A 20763-nucleotide genomic window follows, 5' to 3' on the forward strand; every position below is an offset into this window, starting at 1 on the left:
TATTTTCTTTCTTGTAATTTAGCCTTTTTAGGTCTGTGGACTATGTAGCATGCTTGTCATTGATTTAACAGTCAACATTTATTTATAAGTGAGTACAAGCCATGTTTGTCTTTCTGGGTCATGGTTTACCTTATTCAGGTTTTTTTTTAATCCTGCAAATTTTAACATATGATTCTTTTTAATAGGTGAGTAATACTCCATTATAAAAAATGTACCACATTATACATTCTTTGTTTGAAGAACATCTTGGTTCTTTCCAGTTTCTGGCTGTTACAAATAAAGTTGCTATGAACACAGTTGAGCAAGTATTCTTATGATAGGATGGAACATCTCTTGGCTATATGCCTGAGAGTGGTATTGCTGTGTCTTGTGGTAATAAATTCTCAATTTTCTCAATATTCATAGAGGTTGTACACGTTTGGCATCCCACGTGCAATGGTGGAGTGTTTTCCTGGCTCCACACCTTAGCTACATGAGCTGTAACTTGTATTTTTGATCTTAGCCATTCTGACAGGTGTATGAGGAAGACTGTTATTTCCAATATTGGATTGATTTCTAAACCAGTACATGATTGAGCCTGAATAACTGGTCACCTTTAAGAAAAATATGAGAGTCATTATAACTTCCTCTTTTTGATTCTCTGTTCCACAAGGTCTAAAAACTTGAGGCAAGGCAGCTTGTCCCATCTTGGATATAGGCAAGCAAAGGTGGGTCAGGAACATATGTCCAATACAGCTTCACAATCACCATTTTTAGTGTACACAGCAAGTTCACAGGTCAGTAACATTCTTTGTCTCCAACAGCATGTCTCACTAATTATTCTGGCAGCCACCATGCTCCTTCAGCATCCTGCAGAAAATATACAAACATGCCCTCTTCCCCATATTAGATACCTGATCAGGATCATGCAATATGCCAGTAAGTGGATCTTTCCTTTTCACCTAGGCATAAAGTATATCTAGTTATAGGGTGCCATAGACACTAGCAGAAAGTTCCTTGGCATCCATTTAAAAAAATTAAAATAAAAAGAGCATGATTTAAACAAATTTGTGGTGTACAGGGATATACCTCCACTTGTTTTTTATTTTTGAAGATATTGTTTTCAAGTTCCATGGTCCCCTTCCATAATACCTTGTCCTTGAGAATTATAAGGAATCCCTGTAATAAATTGTTGACAAAAAGTCTCAACTGCTCGACTATAATTGCCTGCTCCATTATCTGTTTTTTTTTTAAATTGGATATTTTATTTATTTACCTTTCAAATGTTATCCTTTTTCCACATTCTCCCCCAAACCCCTTGTCCCACCCTCTACTTCCTACTTCTATGAGGGTATGCCCCCACCCATCCACTCATTCCTACCTCCCTGCTCTCTAATTCCCCAACACTAGGGCATCCAGCCTTCCAAGGATGAAGGCCCTCCTCTCCCACTGATGCATCAAGGCCCTCCTCTCTCACTGATACATGACAAGGCCATCCACAACTACCATACAGGTGGAGCCATGGGTACCTTTTGTGTTCCTAGGCTGGAGGTTTAGACCCTGGGAACTCTGGTTGGTTGGTATTGTAGCTCACCCCATGGGGCTGCCAGCCCCTTCAACTCCTTAAGTTTTCTTTCTAACTCCTCTACTGGGGAACCTGTGATCAGTTCAATGGTTAGCTGCAAGCATCTGCCTCTGTTTATGTCAGACACTGGGAAAGGCTCTCAGGAGACAGGTATGTCAGGCTCCTGTCAGCATGCACTTCCTGGCATCAACAGTGTATGCATTTGGGAACTGCACATGGGATGGATCCCCAGGTGGGGCTGTTTCTAGACAGTCCCTCCTCCAGTCTCTATTCTGCAGTTTGTCTCCATACATTTTGTTACTCCTTCTAAGAAGGACCAAAGCATCCATACTTTGGCCTTCCTTTTTCTTGAGCTTCATGTGGTCTGTAAGTTAAATTTTAGGTGTGAGCTTTTGGGCTGATATTCACTTATCACTGAGTGAATGCCATGTGTGTTCTTTTATGATTGTGTTACCTCACTCAGGACAATATTTTCCAGTTCCATCCATTTGCCTAAGAATTTCATGAATTCATTGTTTTCAATAGCTGAGTAATACTCCATTTTGTGAATGTACCTCATTTTCTGTATCCATTTCTCTGTTGAAGGACATCTGGGTTGTTTCCAGCTTCTGCCTCTTATAAATAAGGCTCCTATGATTATAGTAGAGCATATGTCTTTGTTATATTTTGGAGCATCTTTTGAGTATATGCCCAGGAGTGGTATAGCTGGGTCCTCAGGTAATTCTATGTTCAATTTTCTAAGGAACTGACAGAGTGCTTTCTAGAGTGGTTGTACCAGCTTACAATCCCACCAACAATAGTGGAGTGTTCCTCTTTCTCCACATTCTCACCAACTTCTGCTATCACCTGAGTTTTTGATCTTAGCCATTCTGACTGTGTGAGGTGGAATCACAGGGTTGTTTGGATTTGCATTTCCCTGATGTATAAGGATGTTAAACACTTCTCTAGGTGCTTTTGATAATTCGGGTTTGCTCAGTAGAAAATTCTTTGTTCAGCTCTGTACCCCATTTTTAAATCAGGCTATTTGATTGGCTAGAGTCTAATTTCTTCAGTTCTTTATGTACATTGGATATTAGCTCTCTATTGGATGTAGGATTGGTAAAGATTTTTTCTTAATCTGTTGGTTTCCATTTTGTCCTATTGACAGTGTCCTTTGTTTTATGGAAGCTTTGCTGTTTTATGAGGTCCCATTTGTCAATTCTTGATGTTAGAGCATAAGCCACTGGTGTTCTGTTCAGAAACTTTTTCCCTGTGCCCATGTGTTTGAGGCTCTTCCCCACTTTCTCTTTTATTAGATTCAGTGTATCTCGATTTATGTGGAGGTCCTTGATCCACTTGGACTTGAGCTTTGTACAAGGAGATAAGAATGGATCAATTTGCATTCTTTTACATACTGACCTCTGGTTAAACCAGCACCATTTGTTGAAAATGCTGTCTTTTATCCACTGGATGGTTTTAGCTTCTTTGTCAAAGATCAAGTAACCATAGGTATGTAGGTTCATTTCTGGGTCTTCAATCCTATTTCACTGATCATCCTGCCTGTCTCTGTACCAATACCATGCAGTTTTTAATCACTATTGTTCTATAGTACAGCTTGAGATCTACAATCTATGATGGTGATTCCCTAAGAAGTTATTTTATTGTTGAGACTAGTTTTCCCTCTTCTGGGTTTTTTGTTATTCCAAATGAATTTTGAGAATTGCTCTTTCTATTGCTATAAAGAATTGAGTTGGAATTTTGATGGGGATTGCATTGAATCTATAGATTGCTTTCTGCAAGATGGCCATTTTTACTATATTAATCCTGCCCATCCATAAACATGGATGATCTTTCCATTTTCTGAGATCTGCTTTGAATTCTTTCTTCTGGCACTTGAAGTTCTTGTCTTACAAATCCTTCACTTGCTTGATTAGATTCACACCAAGGTATTTTATATTATTTGTGACTATTGTGAAGGGTGTCATTTCTTTAATTTCTTTCTCAGTCTGTTTATCCTTTGAGTAGAGGAAGGCTACTGATTTGTTTGAATTAATTTTATATCCAGTCATTTTGCTGAAGTTATTTATCAGCTGTAGGAGTTCTCTGGTGGAAGTTTTGGGGTCATCTAACTATACTATCATATCATCTGCAAATAGTGAAATTTTGACTTTGTAGTTTCCAATTTATCTCTCTTTGATCTCCTTTTGTTGCCTAATTGCTCTGGCTAGAACTTCCAGTAGTATATTGAATAGGTAGGGAGAGAGTGGGCAGCCTGTCTAGTCCCTGATTTTAGTGGGATTGCTTCAAGTTTCTGTCCATTTAGATTGATGTTGGCTACTGGTTTGCTGTATATTGCTTTTACTATGTTTAGGTATGGGCCTTGGATTCCTGATCTTTCCAAGACTTTTATCATAAAGGGGTGTTGAATTTTGTCAAATGCTTTTTCAGTGTCTAGTTATGTGATCATGTGGGTTTTTTTAGTTTGTTTATATAATGGATTACATTGATGGATTTCCAAATATTGAACCATCCCTGCATTCCTGAGATAAAGCCTACTTGATCATGATGGATGATTGTTTTGATGTGTTCTTGGATTCGGTTTTTGAGAATTTTATTGAATATTTTTTGCATCCATATTCATAAAAGAGATTGGTCTGAAGTTCTCTTTCTTTGTTCTTTGTGTGGTTTAGGTATGTATGTAATTGTGGCTTCATAGTATGAATTGGGTAATGTTCCTTCTGTTTCTATTTTGTGCAATAGTTTAAAGAGAATTGGTATTAGGTTAGTCTTTGAAGGTTTGATAGAACTCTGAACTAAAACCATCTGGTCCCAGGCTTTTTTTGGTGGGGAGACTTTTAATGACTGCTTCTCTTTCTTTTGGGGTTATGGGACTGTTTAGATGGCTTATCTGGTCCTGATTTAACTTTGGTAACTGGTATATGTCTAGAAAATTGTCCATTTCATCCAGATTTTCCAATTTTGTTGAGTATAGGCTTTTGTAGTAGGATCTGATGATTTTTAAAAATTTCCTCAATTTCTGTTGTTATGTCTCCCTTTTCAGTTCTGATTTTATTAATTTGGATACTGTCCTTCTGCCCTCTGATTAATCTGTCTAAGGGTTTATCTGTCATGTTGATTTTCTCAAAGAACCAGCTTCTGGTTTTATTGATCCTTTGTATAGTTCTTTTTGTTTCTACATGGTTGATTTCAGCTCCGAGTTTGATAATTTCCTGCTGTCTAGTCCTCCTTGGTGTATTTACTTCTTTTTGTTCTAGAGCTTTCAGGTGTGTTGTCAAGCTGCTAGTGTATGCTCTCTCCAGCTTCTTTTTGTAGGCACTTAGAGTTTTTTTTTTTTTTTTTTTTAGAGTTTTCCTCTTAGCACTGCTTTCATTGTGTCCCATAAGTTTTAGTATGATGTGTCTTAATTTTCATTAAATTCTAAAAAGTCTTTAATTTCTTTATTTCTTCCCTGACCAAGTTATCATGGAGTAGAGTGTTGTTCAGTTTCCAAGTGAATGTGGGCTTTCTATTGTTTTTGTCATTATTGAAGACCAGTCTTAGTCCATGGTTATCTGATAGGATACATGTGATTACTTCAATTTTCTTGTATCTATTGAGGCTTGTTTTGTGACCAAATCAGTTTTGGAGAAGGTGTCATGAGGTTCTAAGAAGAAGGTATGTTCTTCTGTTTTAGGATGAAATGTTCTATAGATATCTATTAAATCCATTTGGTTCATAACTTCTCTTAGTTTCACTGTGTCTCTGTTTCGTCTCTGTTTCCATTATCTGTTCATTGCTGAGAGTGGGATGTTGAAGTCTCCCACTATTTTTGTGTGGGGTACAATGTGTGCTTTGAGCTTTGTAAGGTTTCTTTTATGAAATTGGGTGTCCTTGTGTTTGGAGCATAGGTGTTCAGAATTGAGAGTTCTTTTTGGTTGACTTTTCCTTTGAAGAGTATGAAGTGTCCTTCCTTATAGTTTTTGATAGGCTTAAGTTGAATGTCGATTTTATTCCATATTAGAATGAGTAAGTAAGTACTCCAGCTTGTTTCTTTTTGTTTGTTTGTTTGTTTGTTTTTGTATTGTTTTTTGTGTTTTGTTTTTTGAGACAAGGTTTCTCTGTATAGCTCTGGCTGTCCTGAAACTCACTCTGTAGACCAGGCTGGCCTCGAACTCAAAAATCCACCTGCCTCTGCCTCCCAAGTTCCAGCTTGTTTCTTAGGACCATTTGCTTGCATAATTGTTTTCTAGCCTTTTACTCTAAGGTAGTGTCTGTCTTTGTCACTGAGGTGAGTTTCCTGTATGCAGCAAAATGCTGGGTCCTGTTTACATTTCCAGTCCATTAGTCTATGTCTTTTTATTGGGCAATTGAGTCCATTGATTTTAAGAGATATTAAGGAAAAGTGATTGCTGCTTCCTGTTATTTTTGTTATTAGCGGTGGAATTATATTTGTGTAGCTATCTTCTTTAAGATTTGTTGGAAGAAGATTACTTTCTTGCTCTTTCTAGGGTATAATTTCCCTCCTTGTATTGAAGTTTTCCCTCTATTATTCTTTGTAGTGCTGGATTTGTGGAAAGATACTGAGTAAATTTGGTTTTGTCATGTTTCTCCATTTATAGTAATTGAGAGTAGCTTGGGCTGGCATTTGTGTTCTCTTAGGGCCTGTATGACATCTGTCCAGGATTTTCTGGCTTTTATAGTTTCTGGTGAGAAGTCTGGTATAATTCTGATAGGTCTGCCTTTATATGTTACTTGACATTTTCCCCTTACTGCTTCTTATATTCTTTCTTTGTTTTGTGCATTTGGTATTTTGATTATTATGTGACGGGAGGAACTTCTTTTCTGGTCAAGTCTATTTGGACTTCTGTAGGCTTCTTGTATGTTTATGGGCATCTATGTTCCTAGGTTAGGAAAGTTTTTGTCTATAATTCTGTTGAAGATATTTATTGGTCCTTTAAGTTGGAAATCTTCACTCTCTTCAATACCTATTTTCCTTAGGCTTGGTCTTCTCATTGTGTCATGGATTTCCTGGATGTGTTGGGTTAGGAGCTTTTTGTACTTCACATTTTCTTTGACAATTATGTGAATGTTTTCTATTGTATCTTCTGTACCTGAGGTTCTCTCTTCTATCTCTTGTATTCTGTTTGTGATGACTCCTGATCTCTTTTTTAGGTTTTCTATCTCCAGGGTAGTCTCCCTTTGTGATTTCCTTATTGTTTCTACTTCCATTTTTATGTCCTGGATGGTTTTGTTCAATTCTTTCTTCTGTTTGGTTGTGTTTTCTTGTAATTCTTTAAGGGATTTTTGTGTTTCCTCTTTAAGGGCTCCTACCTGTTTACCTCTGTTCTCCTCTATTTCTTTGAGAGTGTTATTTATGTCCTTCTTAAAGTCCTCTATCATCATCATGAAAAGTGATTTTAAATCTGAATCATGCTTTTTATGGTGTGATGGGGGTATTTGGGACTTGCTATGATGGGAGAACTATGTTATGATGATGCTAGGTACCCTTGGTTGCTGATGCTTATGTTCTTGTGCTTACCTTTTGGTATCCGGTTGTCTTTACTGCTACCTACACTTACTGTCTCTGGCTGGAACCTGTCTTTCCTGTTTTCTTGCTTGTGTCAGAACTCCTCAGAGTCCAGCTGTCTCTGTCCTGTGATCCTGAGATCCTGGGTGTAAGAGCTTCTGGGATTCAGGCTGCTTCTGGAATCCTGAAATCCAAGTGTGACATGGGTCTCAGCCACTCCCTGTTTGGGGCAAGTGTTGCTGCCTCCCCACGCAAGATCCTGAGTGAGTTAGAACCCCTAGAAGTCCAGCCTTACCTGAGTTCCACATGACAGGTACAGAGCCAAAGTTCAAGATCCTCCCAGTGCTCAGGTGCAAACAGGAAGAAACCTATGCCCCTGGCCAGAAGTGAGTATCTGGGTCCCTGTGGGTGGGTTCCAGTTACTCCCTGTTTGTGGTGGTACCTCCCTACCTAAGATTCTGGGCACATTAGAGCTCCTGGGAGTCCAGCTTCCTCTGGGCTTTGTGGGATTGGGTGCAGAGCTAACACTGAAGATCTGCTCAAACCTCAGGCCCAGATAGGAAGAAACCAACCGTTGCCCCTGGACAGGAGTGAGTTCCTGGGTCCCCTTAGGTGGGTCCCAGTTACTCCTTGTTTGGGAAGGGTGTTGCTACATCTTTATCTAAATCCTGGGTGGATTAGAGCTCCTGGGAGTCCAGCCTGCTCTGGGTTTTGTGGGATTGGGTACAGAGCTGACACTTAACATCTGCTCAGTGATCAGACACAGACCTGAAGCAACTCTATTTTTTGAATAGGGTAATTTGGTTCTCTAGAGTCTAACTTCTTGAGTTCTTTGTATATATTGGATATTAGCTTATATTAGCCCTCTATTGGATGTAGGGTTGGTAGAGATATTTTCCTAATCTATAGGTTGCCACCTTGTCCTGATGATAGTGTCCTTTGCCTTATAGAAGCTTTTCAATTGTATGAGATCACATTTGCTATGTTTGATCTTAGTGCCTGGGCCATTGGTATTCTGTTCAGGAAAGTTTACCCTGTGCCCATCTGTTCGAGGCTCTTTCCCATTTTCCCTTCCATTAGATTCAGTGTATCTGCTTTTATATGGACTTCTTGATCCACTTGGACTTGAGCTTTTTACAAGAAGATAAGAAGGGATCGTTTTGCATTCTTCTACATGTTGACTGCCACTTGAGCCAGCAACATTTGTTGAATATGCTGTCTTTTTTCCACTGGATTATTTTGGCTTCTTTGTCAAAGATCAGCTGACCATAGGTGTGTGGTTTAATTCTGGGTCTTCAATTGGACATAGTACTACCTGTGGACCCAGCTATATGACTCCTGGGCATATACCCAAAATATGCTCAAACACATAACAAGGACACATGGTCTACTATGTTCATAGCAGCCTTATTTATAATAGCCAGGAGCTGGAAACAACCCAGATGTCCTTCAAAAGAGGAATAGATACAGAAAATGTGGTACATTTATGTTAGGCGCCATAAGAACCTCGCCCCAAGATGGCGATGGCCACCCGAGGCTCATTATATCTGGTTTTATGTTGTGACCCTTGGTCCAGTTAAACTTAAGGTTTGTGTAGGGTTATAAATATGAATCTGTTAGAATTGTTCTAAATTCACATATCCAGGTAGACCAGCACAATTTGTTGAAGATGCTTCCTGTTTTTCTTTGTGTATTTTTGACTTCTTCAGATATCTATAGTTTTGTGGATTTACTTCTGGATATTTGATTCTATTTTATTGATCAACATGTTTGCTTTATAATAGTACCATGCAGTTTTTATTTTTGCAGCTCTGTAGTAGAGCTTGAAATCATACATCCAGATGTTCCTTAATTATTCTAGATTAATTTAGCTATCCTTGGTTCTTTATTTTTCCACATGAAGTTAAGTCACAACCTTTCAACAAAATATACAAATATCTCCTTGTATTATTAAAATTATACTTATATATATGAATTACATCATAAATATGAAACAAAGCATTGCAAAATTCTTCATTATCTTGCAAAATTTCATGTTTTAATGTATCAATAACTTAAGACTAAATTATAAAATATTAAATATTAGAGTTTACACTGTCTGTGAAACCAAGAGAACTAATGTCAACAGAAGTGAGAAAGAGAGAATATAGGGAGTATGGGTAGAGTATGCTCACTATGTATTATATACTTTAACTAAATTGTCCCTATGCAATACCATACCATATATAAAGAGTATCCATACTGAAAACATTTAAGATTATAAGATTAAGTAAATATACATTTATTCATGTGTTTATATAAATACAAATAGACACATGTGTGTATACATATACATACACAGATACAGATGTGTGTGTGTGTCTTGCTATTATTTGTGCTGATTCATTTTTTAGTTTTCTGCTGATACTTATTTTTAAAACAACAACCTACTTAGTGTGGTTATAGTAACTTTCAAGAGAATGACAGTAAACTCAAGAGGCTGCAGAAAAGAGATTATGATTCTGGTCAGCTTACACTACACAGAATAATCATGTCTCAAGGTTATAAAATGGAGGTGGGTGGTGTTATATGTAAGGCAAAAGGGCCTCCCAGGGATTGCAGGTTTGTGCATTTGTGTCATTTCACTCCAAATTTCACATCTACTACACTTGCACAGAGTATTGCTAAACTCAAAGCTTTCCCTTTTCTAAATTAAAGATCTATTAATAACATAATAGCCAGGTTAGCTCCTTCCATCCTTCCCCTAACGCTTCCATTGGGGTACCTGGGCTCAGGCTGACAGTTGACTGTAAGTATCTGCATCTGTATTTGTCATGCTCTGACAGAGCCTCTCAGGAGACAGCTATATCAGGCTCCTGTCAGCAAGCACTTCTTGGCATCAGTAATAGTGTCAGGGTTTGGTGTCTGCAGACGGCATGGATTGCTAGGTGGGGTGGTCTCTAGATGGCCTTTCCTTCAGTCTCGACTCCATTTTTGTCCCTATATTTCCTTTGGACAGGAACAATTCTGGGTTAAAATTTTTTACATAGGTGGGTGGCTCTGTCCCTCAACTGGGGGCCATGCATATATCTTAGAGGTGGTCTCTACAGGTTCTATCTCCCCTTTGTTGGGTATTTCAGCTAGTGTTAAACTTGATGGGTCCTGGGAACTGCTTGCTTTTCTGGCATCTGAGAGTTTCTAGTGTCTACCCCAGTTTCCCACCCCTTGTTGCTACATATTTCTATTCATTTTCCTACCCTCTTGACTTCTCTCTTGTCTCTTTTCATACCTGATCCTACCCCTCTTTACTTCCCTCCTCTCTCCTTCACACGTTCCTCCCTCCCTCTTCTTCCCATGATTCTTTTCTTCCCCCTTCTATGTATGTTTGAAGCATCCACAGTTTGGTCTTCTTTCTTGTTATGGTCTGTGAATTGTATCATGAGTATTTTGAGCTTTCGGGCTAATATGTACTTATTAGTGAATACATACCATGTATATATTTTTGTGACTGGGTTACCTCACTGAGTATGATATTTTCTAGTCTCATCCATTTGCCTGCAAATTTTGTGAAGCATTACAACCCCAGAGGTATAACAACAATATCAACTAACTGGAACACCCAGAGAACCCAGGGACTAAACCACCAATCAAAGAGTATACATGGATGGGTCCATGGCTATGTATATATATATATAAGATTGCCTTATCTGGAATCAATGTGAGTGGAGACCCTTGGTCCTGTGGAGGCTTGATGCCCCAGCATAGAGGATGATAGAACAGTGAGGTAGGAGTAGGTGGATGGGTGAGGAAACATCCTCTTAGAGGCAAAGAAAGTGGGGGACTGGATGGGGGTTGCAGAGGAGAGACTGGGAAGGGGGATAGCATTTGAAATGTTAATAAATAAAATAACCAATAGAAAAGCCATTGAACTGATCAAGGGGTTCCCAATCAGAGGAGTTAGAGAGAAGACTGAAGGAGTTGAAAGGGTTTGCGGCCCCATGAGGAGAGAAACAATACCAACCAACCAGAACTCTCAGAGTCTAAACCACCAGCCTGGGAGCACATAGGGAGGGATCCATGGCTCTAGCTGTATATGTAGAGGAGGATGACCTTGTTGGGCATAGGTGGGAGAGGAGATCCTTGGTCTCATAAAGGCTGGATATTGAGTGTGGGAGAATTCAAGGGTGAGGAGGTAGGAGTGGAGGGTAGGTGGGGGCACATCTGTCTAGAAGCAGGAGGAGGGGGGATGAAATAGGGAGTTCCTGGGCAGGGGTTGGGGGGGGGGAGAAATGGGGTAAAGTGATAACATCTGAAATGTAAATAAAATATCCAATAAAAAAAAGCAGCTGAGAATGGACTATGCTACATTAATGCATTCTAAGCATTAGATTATAGAAGCAAAATATGTAACCTTATCCATTCATTGAAATTCATAACTGAAAGATTAAATGTGAAATTAAAAGCTTCTCATAAAACTGTGTTCTTATGGCAAAAAAGAGAAAAATATTAATAATATTTTTAAAAGCCATGTTAGAATAATGGGAAAATATAATTGTAATGGACATTGTATGGGGCATCTTATAATTCTAATTTAAACAATAAAATTGAAGTAGAAATTATTCCCACCTTTGATGTTAAAAAGTTGTAGATGATTAAGCCTTAATATTTCATCAAAGTCACTTGGTCACAGATAATATTTGAACTGGGGTGCTCCATGCTAAAGCTCTTTTAATATTTCAGACTCTGAAGAATTTTAGCTAAAGCTTTCCAATGAATTCCTACTTTAAATTCCAAAGAGTCTCCTACTCCACTTTAAGAGTTGGATTAAACTATTAGCATATATCTTAGTACTTTTTCCATGGTGTACTCAACTTATCTCCCAAGCATCCTCCAATCATTATGCTATTTGCATCCTGCTGCTGACTTTTAATCACTATTTCATACTTTTTTCTCCAGAATTTATTTTGGGAGCTTTTCAAACATACCAAATCCCATGCTTGCATGCAATTAAACATAGAGCTTTGGTGGTGAAACATGACTCTAGGAAGAATTCCTCAGATGGAGACTATTCCGGTTTGATGCCTGCTTCTGATTCTAAATTTGTGCTATAGATATACAAATGTTTTAGTTGGAAACTGTTTAAGGTGGTTACTGCAGCTTTCTAAGTGTATGTAACTCTGTGTGACTCTATAGGCACCTCAAACAAAATGTATGATGAATACCAAATAATCTATTAAGCCTAATGTGTCTGGTATTGCAGATTACCAAATGTGGAAGCCTTTTGAATTCATTTTCTTGTAGTTTTCCATCCAAGTGCCTGTATATATTCTTTATCTCAGGGTTTCTTACTACTCATTGCCTTATCCTTTTTCACAGTTTAAGGTAAATTCAGATAAGTTTCAAATTGTTCTATATCAACAGATGTTTTCTTCCTAGAGTCATGTTTTACCACCAAAGCTCTATGTTTAATTGCATGCAAGCATGGGATTTGGTATGTTTGAAAAGCTCCCAAAATAAACACAGACTTGTGTTGATATGTTTAATGAGTAGGTACATTGCAGCCCCCAGTGAGAACACAAAATACCAGTGTTTTATCAGTGGTTGGCTATTTGTATTACCTCCAATTATGTTCCTAAGGAAAGTGATATAAAAGAAGCAAAAGAAATGGATGATCATGTCTGAGAACGTAAAAGAATTAGAACGAAGAGTAAGCACAGAATTGCTAATATTTCTTTATTTTTGTTTTCAGGTAAGTGGTAGAGACACTTGAGGTTACAATACAGTATAGAATTGCCATAATTCCAGGTCCTTTATTTTTAAAGGACCTATTTGTGTTTTTTTAAAAGAAAAATCAGAGATTCCATTACAAATATTTCCTTCAAAAAACCTGGATGCCCCCTGGATGAGGCAAGGGTTGCGAATAAGTAAGTCCTTAGATGTGCAATGAGCACTGCCAGTCTCTAAGAGTCTTTCTGTACTCAGATTGTGTCTTGTTGATTCTGAGGATTCAAGGAAGGATAAGGGAAGAGTCCTGCAGAGTTAGCAACACTGGGAAAAGGCATAGAGTAGTTCACTTATCTACAAGAGGCTTTCAATGGAAATGTGTTATAAATGGTCTTAAATATTTATTCTACAGATTCGATAAAATGTCTTCAACATGGATCAAATTTCTTTTTATCCTGACTTTAGTTCTTCTTCCTTATTTTGGTGAGTAAAATTTTCTATTATGCTACTATGAGATTTGAAATAGAAATTCATTCAAGCATCCACTACAATTCAAGAATGGATGGATGCTGGGAATATTAAATTTGTGAAGTTAAATGAAATAAAGCTTGTTATGAAAGTTTTTGAAAATACATAGTGAATGGCTTCTGTTAATTCTTCTTAGAGAGCTTTTCTTTTCTTTTTTTTTTGTATGAAGGTGTTGAATTTATATATATATTTTTGAATGAATTGCATTTTGGTAAACAGTTTTATCTTTAGACTGGCAAGGTCCTTTCCCTTCCCAGCAGTGGATTAGCAGAACAAGGCATAGCAGCTGTCAGTCTTGAGTCATGTCAGGAGAATTTTCTTTCTAATCCCCTGTGCCTTCTGTGCTCTCTTAAAATTATTACCTGTTTACTATTCTTTTTTTCTTGAATATTTTCTTTATTTACATTTCAAATTTTATCCCATTTCCTGCATCCAGAAAACCCCATCCCATTCCCCCCTCTCTGCTTCTTATGGAGGTGTTTCCCCACCCACCTACCCACTCCTTCCTCCCTGCCCTGGCATTCCCCAACACTGGGGCATTGAACCTTTACAGAACCAAAGACCTCTCCCCCAATTAATGGCCCAAATAAGGCCATCTTCTGCTACATATGGTACCATGGGTCCATCTATGTACTCAGATGGTTGGTGGTTTAGTTCCTGGGAGCTCTGAGGGGTCTGATTGGTTGATATTGTTGTTCTTCCTATGGGGAAGAGAGCTTTAGGATGGGAATTGAATTCGATTGGGTGGTATGAACACCACAAGGGTCTGTAACCATAATGCCAGCTACTTACAAAAGTGAGCCATGAGGATTGTTTGAGTTTATGAAATTAAAGTCAGCTGAGAAAATGTAGTCATAGGTAGTCTCTTAAAATAGTAAATGAAAAAGAAACATGTAGTGGATTTGTGATATTGTTGTTGTCATCATTATACAGATTGAAGATTTTTCTCCTCATCCCATGTTGCTGCTCAGGTAGTGGTTAAAAGTAATGAATAGAAAGTAATAGTAACTTGCAGCCCTGGTGCTTCATGACCCCATCTCCTTTATAGTTTTTTAAATCAAATCTTCTAATGTCTAGTTCTGTGGGGCGGTGGGCTGTGAGAGGCAGCTGGGTACCTGGTCCATCGCGCAGGCCTAGAACTCTGGAGATCCTAAAGGGACAGTAGGTGTTTGGCCTTGCTCCTGGACCCTAGTTCCTTTCACTTATATTCAACCATCACAGTCCCTCCCAAAGAAAAGTTTGTGGCCTTTGGTTACATAGCACAGGTAGAGGGCATGACTACAGGCTGCAGAGCCTGAAGAGATCTCCATATTAATAAGATGCCTAAAGGACAGAGGGAATAGCCAATTGAACATTCCTTCCCAGACCCTCCCCTATTTGCAAAAGGTATTTAACCTCAGGCTGACCTTGAGAACACCAGATACAGCTTCATCCACTTTCTGCCATGACAATAAACCTTTTAAAACCATGGACTACTGCTTGTTTTGGGGGCCTGCTATGGAGAACCGTAGAGGGGGCCGAGCCACCACCTAATCTCCTGCTGGAAAACTTTGCTACTTTCCAGCCATGGAGAGGCCACCAACCCAAGCGGAGCTAGCAGAGCCAGCCATGACCCAGCCAAGAGTTGCCTTGACCAAGTCTCATTCCCCACCCCACCATGGGGCATAGCAGGAGCTCATCTTTCCCCCTTGCCAAGTCTCGGTCTGTCTGCAGCCTCCCAGTGGCATCTGGGAACCCAAGGGCTTGAGACCAGCTACTCCTGTCTGTCTTCTTGTTCAGGCTTCCCAATCCAAGAACAGGACCTCAGATTGGGATCTCCCCATGCTCAGAGTGGAGCTCTGTGGCTTTCCATAGTTTGGCGTCTGCCCTGCACAGCGTGGAGTGAACTCAGTCGAATTTCATCCATGCTTCTGTCCCCTGACCCATGGTTCCAGTGGGACAGAACTGGGTTTGGGACCTACAACTCAAGCCAATAGGACCAATGTTCACATGAGCTACAGCCCCACAGAGTTGTGTGTAAAGAGATGGCTCACTGATTTTCTTCCACATACATATTCTGAATGTGAAAAAAGTAATTGTGAGGTATTAGATACCCCTAAGATATTCTCTCTCTCTCTCTCTCTCTCTCTCTCTCTCTCTTTTTGTTTTTTTTTTTTGTTTGTTTGTTTGTTTTTGTTTTTCGAGACAGGGTTTCTCTGTATAGCCTTGGCTGTCCTGGAACTCACTCTGTAGACCAGGCTGGCCTCGAACTCAGAAATCCACCTGCCTCTGCCTCCCAAGTGCTGGGATTAAAGGCGTGCACCACCACTGCCCAGCTAGATATTCTCTTCACAATATTAATGTTGGAATTTTCATGCACTTCATTCTATGAGGCAAATCAATTGATTTACAAAGAATCATTTTCATAAGTAAACACTCCCAATTAATAACAATTTAAACTAGTTATTGAGCATATATCTACTTTACTGAGTGTGAGAACTACAGGATTTTCCTAAAAAAATGTCTTCTGTCACTTGTTGACCATTCTTGTAGAACATCCTGGTACCTATACCATGAAAAAATCGTGACTATAACCACTGAGAAGCAGGAGACTGTTTGTTATTTTTATATATCGTCATAATATTTTAAAACTGTGAGAATTCTGTAGAAATACTCAGAATTTATAAAAGTTCAACAAAGCATCCATGTATGGATAAACATTTAGAAATCCATTCAGTGGGGATTCTGGAGAAATTTCAGTCAATAAGGTGCTGGCTGTGCAAACACAAGGCTCCAATTTCTATTCCTAAATTATAATGATGTCATTAGTCTCCAATCCTAGTTCAGGGATAGCAGAAATAGAAGGATCCCTGTGCCTCACTGGCCTGCTATACTACCCTATTTGGGGTGATTTTAGGCTTGTGTTTTACAAGCACATGCCTATCACACACAAAAGTTATATGACATTTGAGAAATAACAAATTTTATCTATTATTCAGAAGCACACAAATGCATATACACATAGGTGTATATGTGCCCCCCACATGCATTATTCACAAAGAAGTTTGTGCCTTCTTTTCTACATGATGATAATATCGATGCTAGAAATTTGAAAGCAAGATAGAACTGTATTCTTTCCTTTACTAATGTTATCATTATATGCAAATGAAATAGTATTAAGTACCATAATTAAACTTTTAAAGGTGAACAATCAAAGCATTACTGACAGATTAAAAACTGAATAAACAGAGATAACAGCCTCAAACTTAATGTTTGACTCTATCTAACCCACAGTTGACTTTTATATACATTATATACATACTTGTTCAAATTCAAGCCTCCCTTCCCTAAGAACAGACTTTCTAACTCAAAGTACTTTCTCCAGAGAGAGGTATCTCTTTCATGTGTACCTTCTTTGTTGTTGATTTCTAGATTTATCAGTTATAGTCAGAGTATATGAAATAGTTACAGTTTGTTGTGCTCTTGAGATTTGTTTTTGTCTTAACTTATGATAATCTATTTTAAAGAGTCTGTATTCTGATTAAAATATTTACTTTGCAGTTATCTAGTGAAACATTCTGTTGATATACTTGGCTGCTTTTGCTCTGTTTTGTTTAACTCCGATGTTTCCCTTTTTATCTTTGACCTGAACGTCTTGTTTATTTCTTTCTTTCTTTCTTTCTTTTTTTTTTGTTTGTTTTTAGAGACAAGGTTTCTATGTGTAAGCCTGGCTGTCCTGGAACTCACTCTGTAGACCAGGCTGGCCTTGAACTCAGAAATCCACTTGCCTCTGCCTCCCAAGTGCTGGGATTAAAGGCGTGTGCCACCACTGCCCAGCTATGACTTGTTTCTTGATGTATTGAAGTCACCTCTTATTACTATGTTGGAGTTAATTTGTGACTTTTTATTTAGCAGTACTTTTCTTCTGATGGTGGGCACATTTCTATGTGGTTAAATGTTTTAAATTACATTATCCTCTTGATGAGAATTTCTCTTAATCAATTAGAAGAGACCTTTAATAAAATCTATCTAGACAAATATTAGTTTGAAGTCTATTTTGCCAGTTATGTCTTTATAGACTTCCATTTTTGTACCTTGAATTGATTCCATATCATTCATTTATTAATATTTTCTTGTAATTTATTCAGATTATTCTCATATTCTTTAACTGTATAGTCACATGTGTGCCAAACCAATGCAAGTTCATTCAGGTCCCAGCAAGCAGATATATTAAGGCAAAGAGAGGTTCATGGTGTCTTTGAAAGACGGGTTCAGATATAATAAACAATCAATAACTGCCATTTCCATATCTGAAGTCACTCTATGACTGTATTATTTTAGTATTGTGAAAAACACCTCCTTTCCTCCAATATCACAAGAGTAAGAAATTGGCATAGGTCACTTCTAAGTATTATGCATACTTCCTCCCATAGTCTATTGATTTTCTCTTTAAACTTTTTATATTGTTTATTCATATAATTTGTAGTTATGCACATGCACATATATGCCACAGTACACATGTTGAAGTCAGAGAACTACTTTTGGGAGTTGGTTCTCTCTTTTCACTATAAAAGAATTGGGGACATTGAACTCAGGTTCTCAGGCTTGTGAGCCAAATCATCACACTTCTTTATCTTTTTCTGATTTTTTTCTTTTCTTTATCCGGTTTTTCCCAGAAACTGCCATTGCAAGTCCAGAGAATACTAAACAAGAGGTAAATGAGTACTGATTAATATGAAATTTTCAAAAGTAAATTTTTGGCTTTTGAAATGTCATCAAACAAAACATACAAGACAATGTTGCAACAACTAAAACAACCCAAAATATTTATTTTATTATTACAAAAAATGTTGAACAATCGTCTTGTCAACAATATAAAACTACTCAGTTATAGACAAGGTTTAACATTTGATTATTCATAAATTCTATTAATGGGCAAAGTTTTTATTGTACATAGTTACATTTTGTGTTTTAAAATATGTTTAAAGTAGAATGATTCATCCTAGAAAAGAAGACTTAAAGCAATTAAAAAAATCCATTTCTAGTTAGCTTGAACTTCAATTTAGATTAAGTAGGATGCTGAAATATTGTATAAAAATTAAGAACCTTCATTCTCAAAAAATACAAAAGTAACACTTACACAAATTTGAAAAACAGATTCATCTGAATTTCACAATTTGTCTGTGTCTACAAAAATTGTCAAAAATAAATTTTCTGTCTGTCTGTCTATCTATCTATCTATCTATCTATCATATGCAAAGCCACTCATGTGTCATACCATATACAGTAAGGTATTAAGAAAGATAAAAGAACTACAAATAAATCATTAAGTTTTATGATTTCTTTTAGTTTAAAACAATGTAGGAGATTTTATCTGAGTATATGGTGAAGTTGAAGACTGATAGCCTAATTATGAAATTACAGTCAATTAGTTACATTGTCTCAGAATATCAGGGTTATAAAAATATATCAATAACATGTTAAAATAGAATTGTAGAAAGTCAATATTTATATTTAATACTTAATATTGAATTATTTTATCAAGATGAATTATTCTAGCAAAGATCATTATCTGATATATTTTATGTTGTCTTTTTATGTTTCACAGCCAAATTGCAACAAGTATAAGAATAAATATGGATGCTCCCTAACCATGGACCTAATTTGTGCAGATGATGGAAATATATATTACAATGAATGTACATTTTGCAAAAGAATGTTGTAAGAACACGTGATTTAATATTAACTCTTTCAAATTAGTAGGGAAACTTAGAAACAGATGAAAACATCCTGTTTCTGATAAGACAAATATGACATTCTCAAAACATAACCACTTTCACTAAAGAAAACTCTAGCATCCACTTGTAAATTGTCTTAAAGTTTTTCTGGATTTTAGTAGTTTTTGTGTTGACTTATTACCATGACTCTACTAAATACTCTTCCTTAGTATTGATCAATTAATTATACTTGATCTTTATGAGATGAAACCAGTAGACTAACTTAATGTAATACTGTAAGTTCAAGCATTGGTACTATTCTAGTTTCATCTGTTGCTATGGTAAATATCATCCTAAATAAATAACCAAGAGAAAGAAAGGATTTATTTTAGTTAACAGGTTACAATCCATCATTTAGAGAAATCAAGTTAGAAAATTAAGCAAGACCTTGAAGCAGAAACCAGGGAGGAACATAGTTTGCTGGGTCATTGACAGATTTATACAGATCCTTGAATCAGTTTCCCAGGGAAATGTGCCAAGTAAAATGGGCTGAGGCCTCATACATCATATAACACTTAAGGCATTTTCCCCCAGTTATGTTCATAGATCCATCTCATTTGTGCATTTTATCAATTGAGACTTCCCTATCAGGTGATTTTTGGCTGTGTCGAGTTGACACATAAAGCTAACTAAGATAGGTGCTCAATGGTAATTCCTACTCTGGAGCAAGAAACTTAAGTGCACAATTTTGAAATTTATTACAAGTGGCTCTAAAGCTAAGGAGGGACTTCTCTGTAGCAATCTCCCTTTTCTATTCAACTTGTTGATATACCTAAGCCTTCAAGTCTAGAGCAATCTAGGGCACTTTCTTTCAAACACCCTTTCTGCTCCATCACTGATGATTGCATCCTCTTTTCACTAATTAGGATATGTTTAAATACTATGTTGTTAATGCTAGCAAAATCACACATATGTTCTCTTTACTTGTACTCATGGCACATTTTTTTTTTCTCTCAAGTACTTCCATCTATAAAAATTTGTGTTCAGTTTGTTTCAAATTGCATTTTTGTACTAGGAAAAACTAAGACAATTTCTAATTTTTTTCTTTTGCACTAGGGAGATCCCAAGTCTATGTCAGAATTGAGTATATAAAATTTATTGACTTTTCTCAATTTGGACAAAGGACTCCTTTTAAGTGTCAGCAGTAGGAGAGGCTCAGCTGCATATAGAGTGGGTGACAAAGACACCTCACACCAAATCATGTTCATGATTTTTTATTAAAAAGTAATTGCATAATCCTCAAGTAAATTAAAATGATTTTTTAAATACTTATTTTTCTTCTAACTTTTTTTGTTTACAGAAAGAAGAAAATTAAATATAGATATCATGGTATTTGTACTTAAAAATAATGGTTTCATGGTGGTTCATAAAATCAAGTGAAATGTTCTCAACGAGGGTCTTAAATTTCTAATCAACAAATGAAGTCTTCTATGATTCATTATGTGGAATAGAGAAGATTAAAGAATATTTTCAACGTGAACCTGAGATTAAATGATTTTATTTTCAATGATTGATGGTGATGTGAATACTTGTTTTCTAAATTTTTGTCTTATATCAATTGTGAGTTTTAATCCATCATGGAATATAGAGGGAGGGAGGGATCTGGGTAGGAGGAAGGGAAGGGAAGTAGGGGAACATGTATGGGGGAAGCTGGAGAGAAAATCAGAGGGCCAGGAGAATGAATGGAAATATGCAGCCTTTGGGGG

General features: G+C 37.2%; 1 protein-coding gene across 1 annotated transcript in view; it reads left to right on the plus strand.

The window, feature by feature from the left end:
• Positions 1–20537, plus strand: part of LOC143434318 (serine protease inhibitor Kazal-type 11-like) — a 38349-nt gene extending 17812 nt beyond the window's left edge. Inside the window, exons 5-8 of the mRNA XM_076912714.1 lie at positions 13186–13256; positions 17957–17994; positions 18889–19001; positions 20358–20537. Of these exons, the coding sequence (XP_076768829.1) occupies positions 13186–13256; positions 17957–17994; positions 18889–19001; positions 20358–20400 (265 nt within the window). The 3' untranslated portion in view covers positions 20401–20537. The remainder of the gene's footprint in view (positions 1–13185; positions 13257–17956; positions 17995–18888; positions 19002–20357) is intronic.
• The last annotated feature ends 226 nt before the right edge of the window (positions 20538–20763 follow it).

The sequence above is a fragment of the Arvicanthis niloticus genome, chromosome 14 (genome assembly GCF_011762505.2).
Source record: "Arvicanthis niloticus isolate mArvNil1 chromosome 14, mArvNil1.pat.X, whole genome shotgun sequence".
In the NCBI taxonomy this organism is placed as follows: Eukaryota; Metazoa; Chordata; class Mammalia; order Rodentia; family Muridae; genus Arvicanthis; species Arvicanthis niloticus.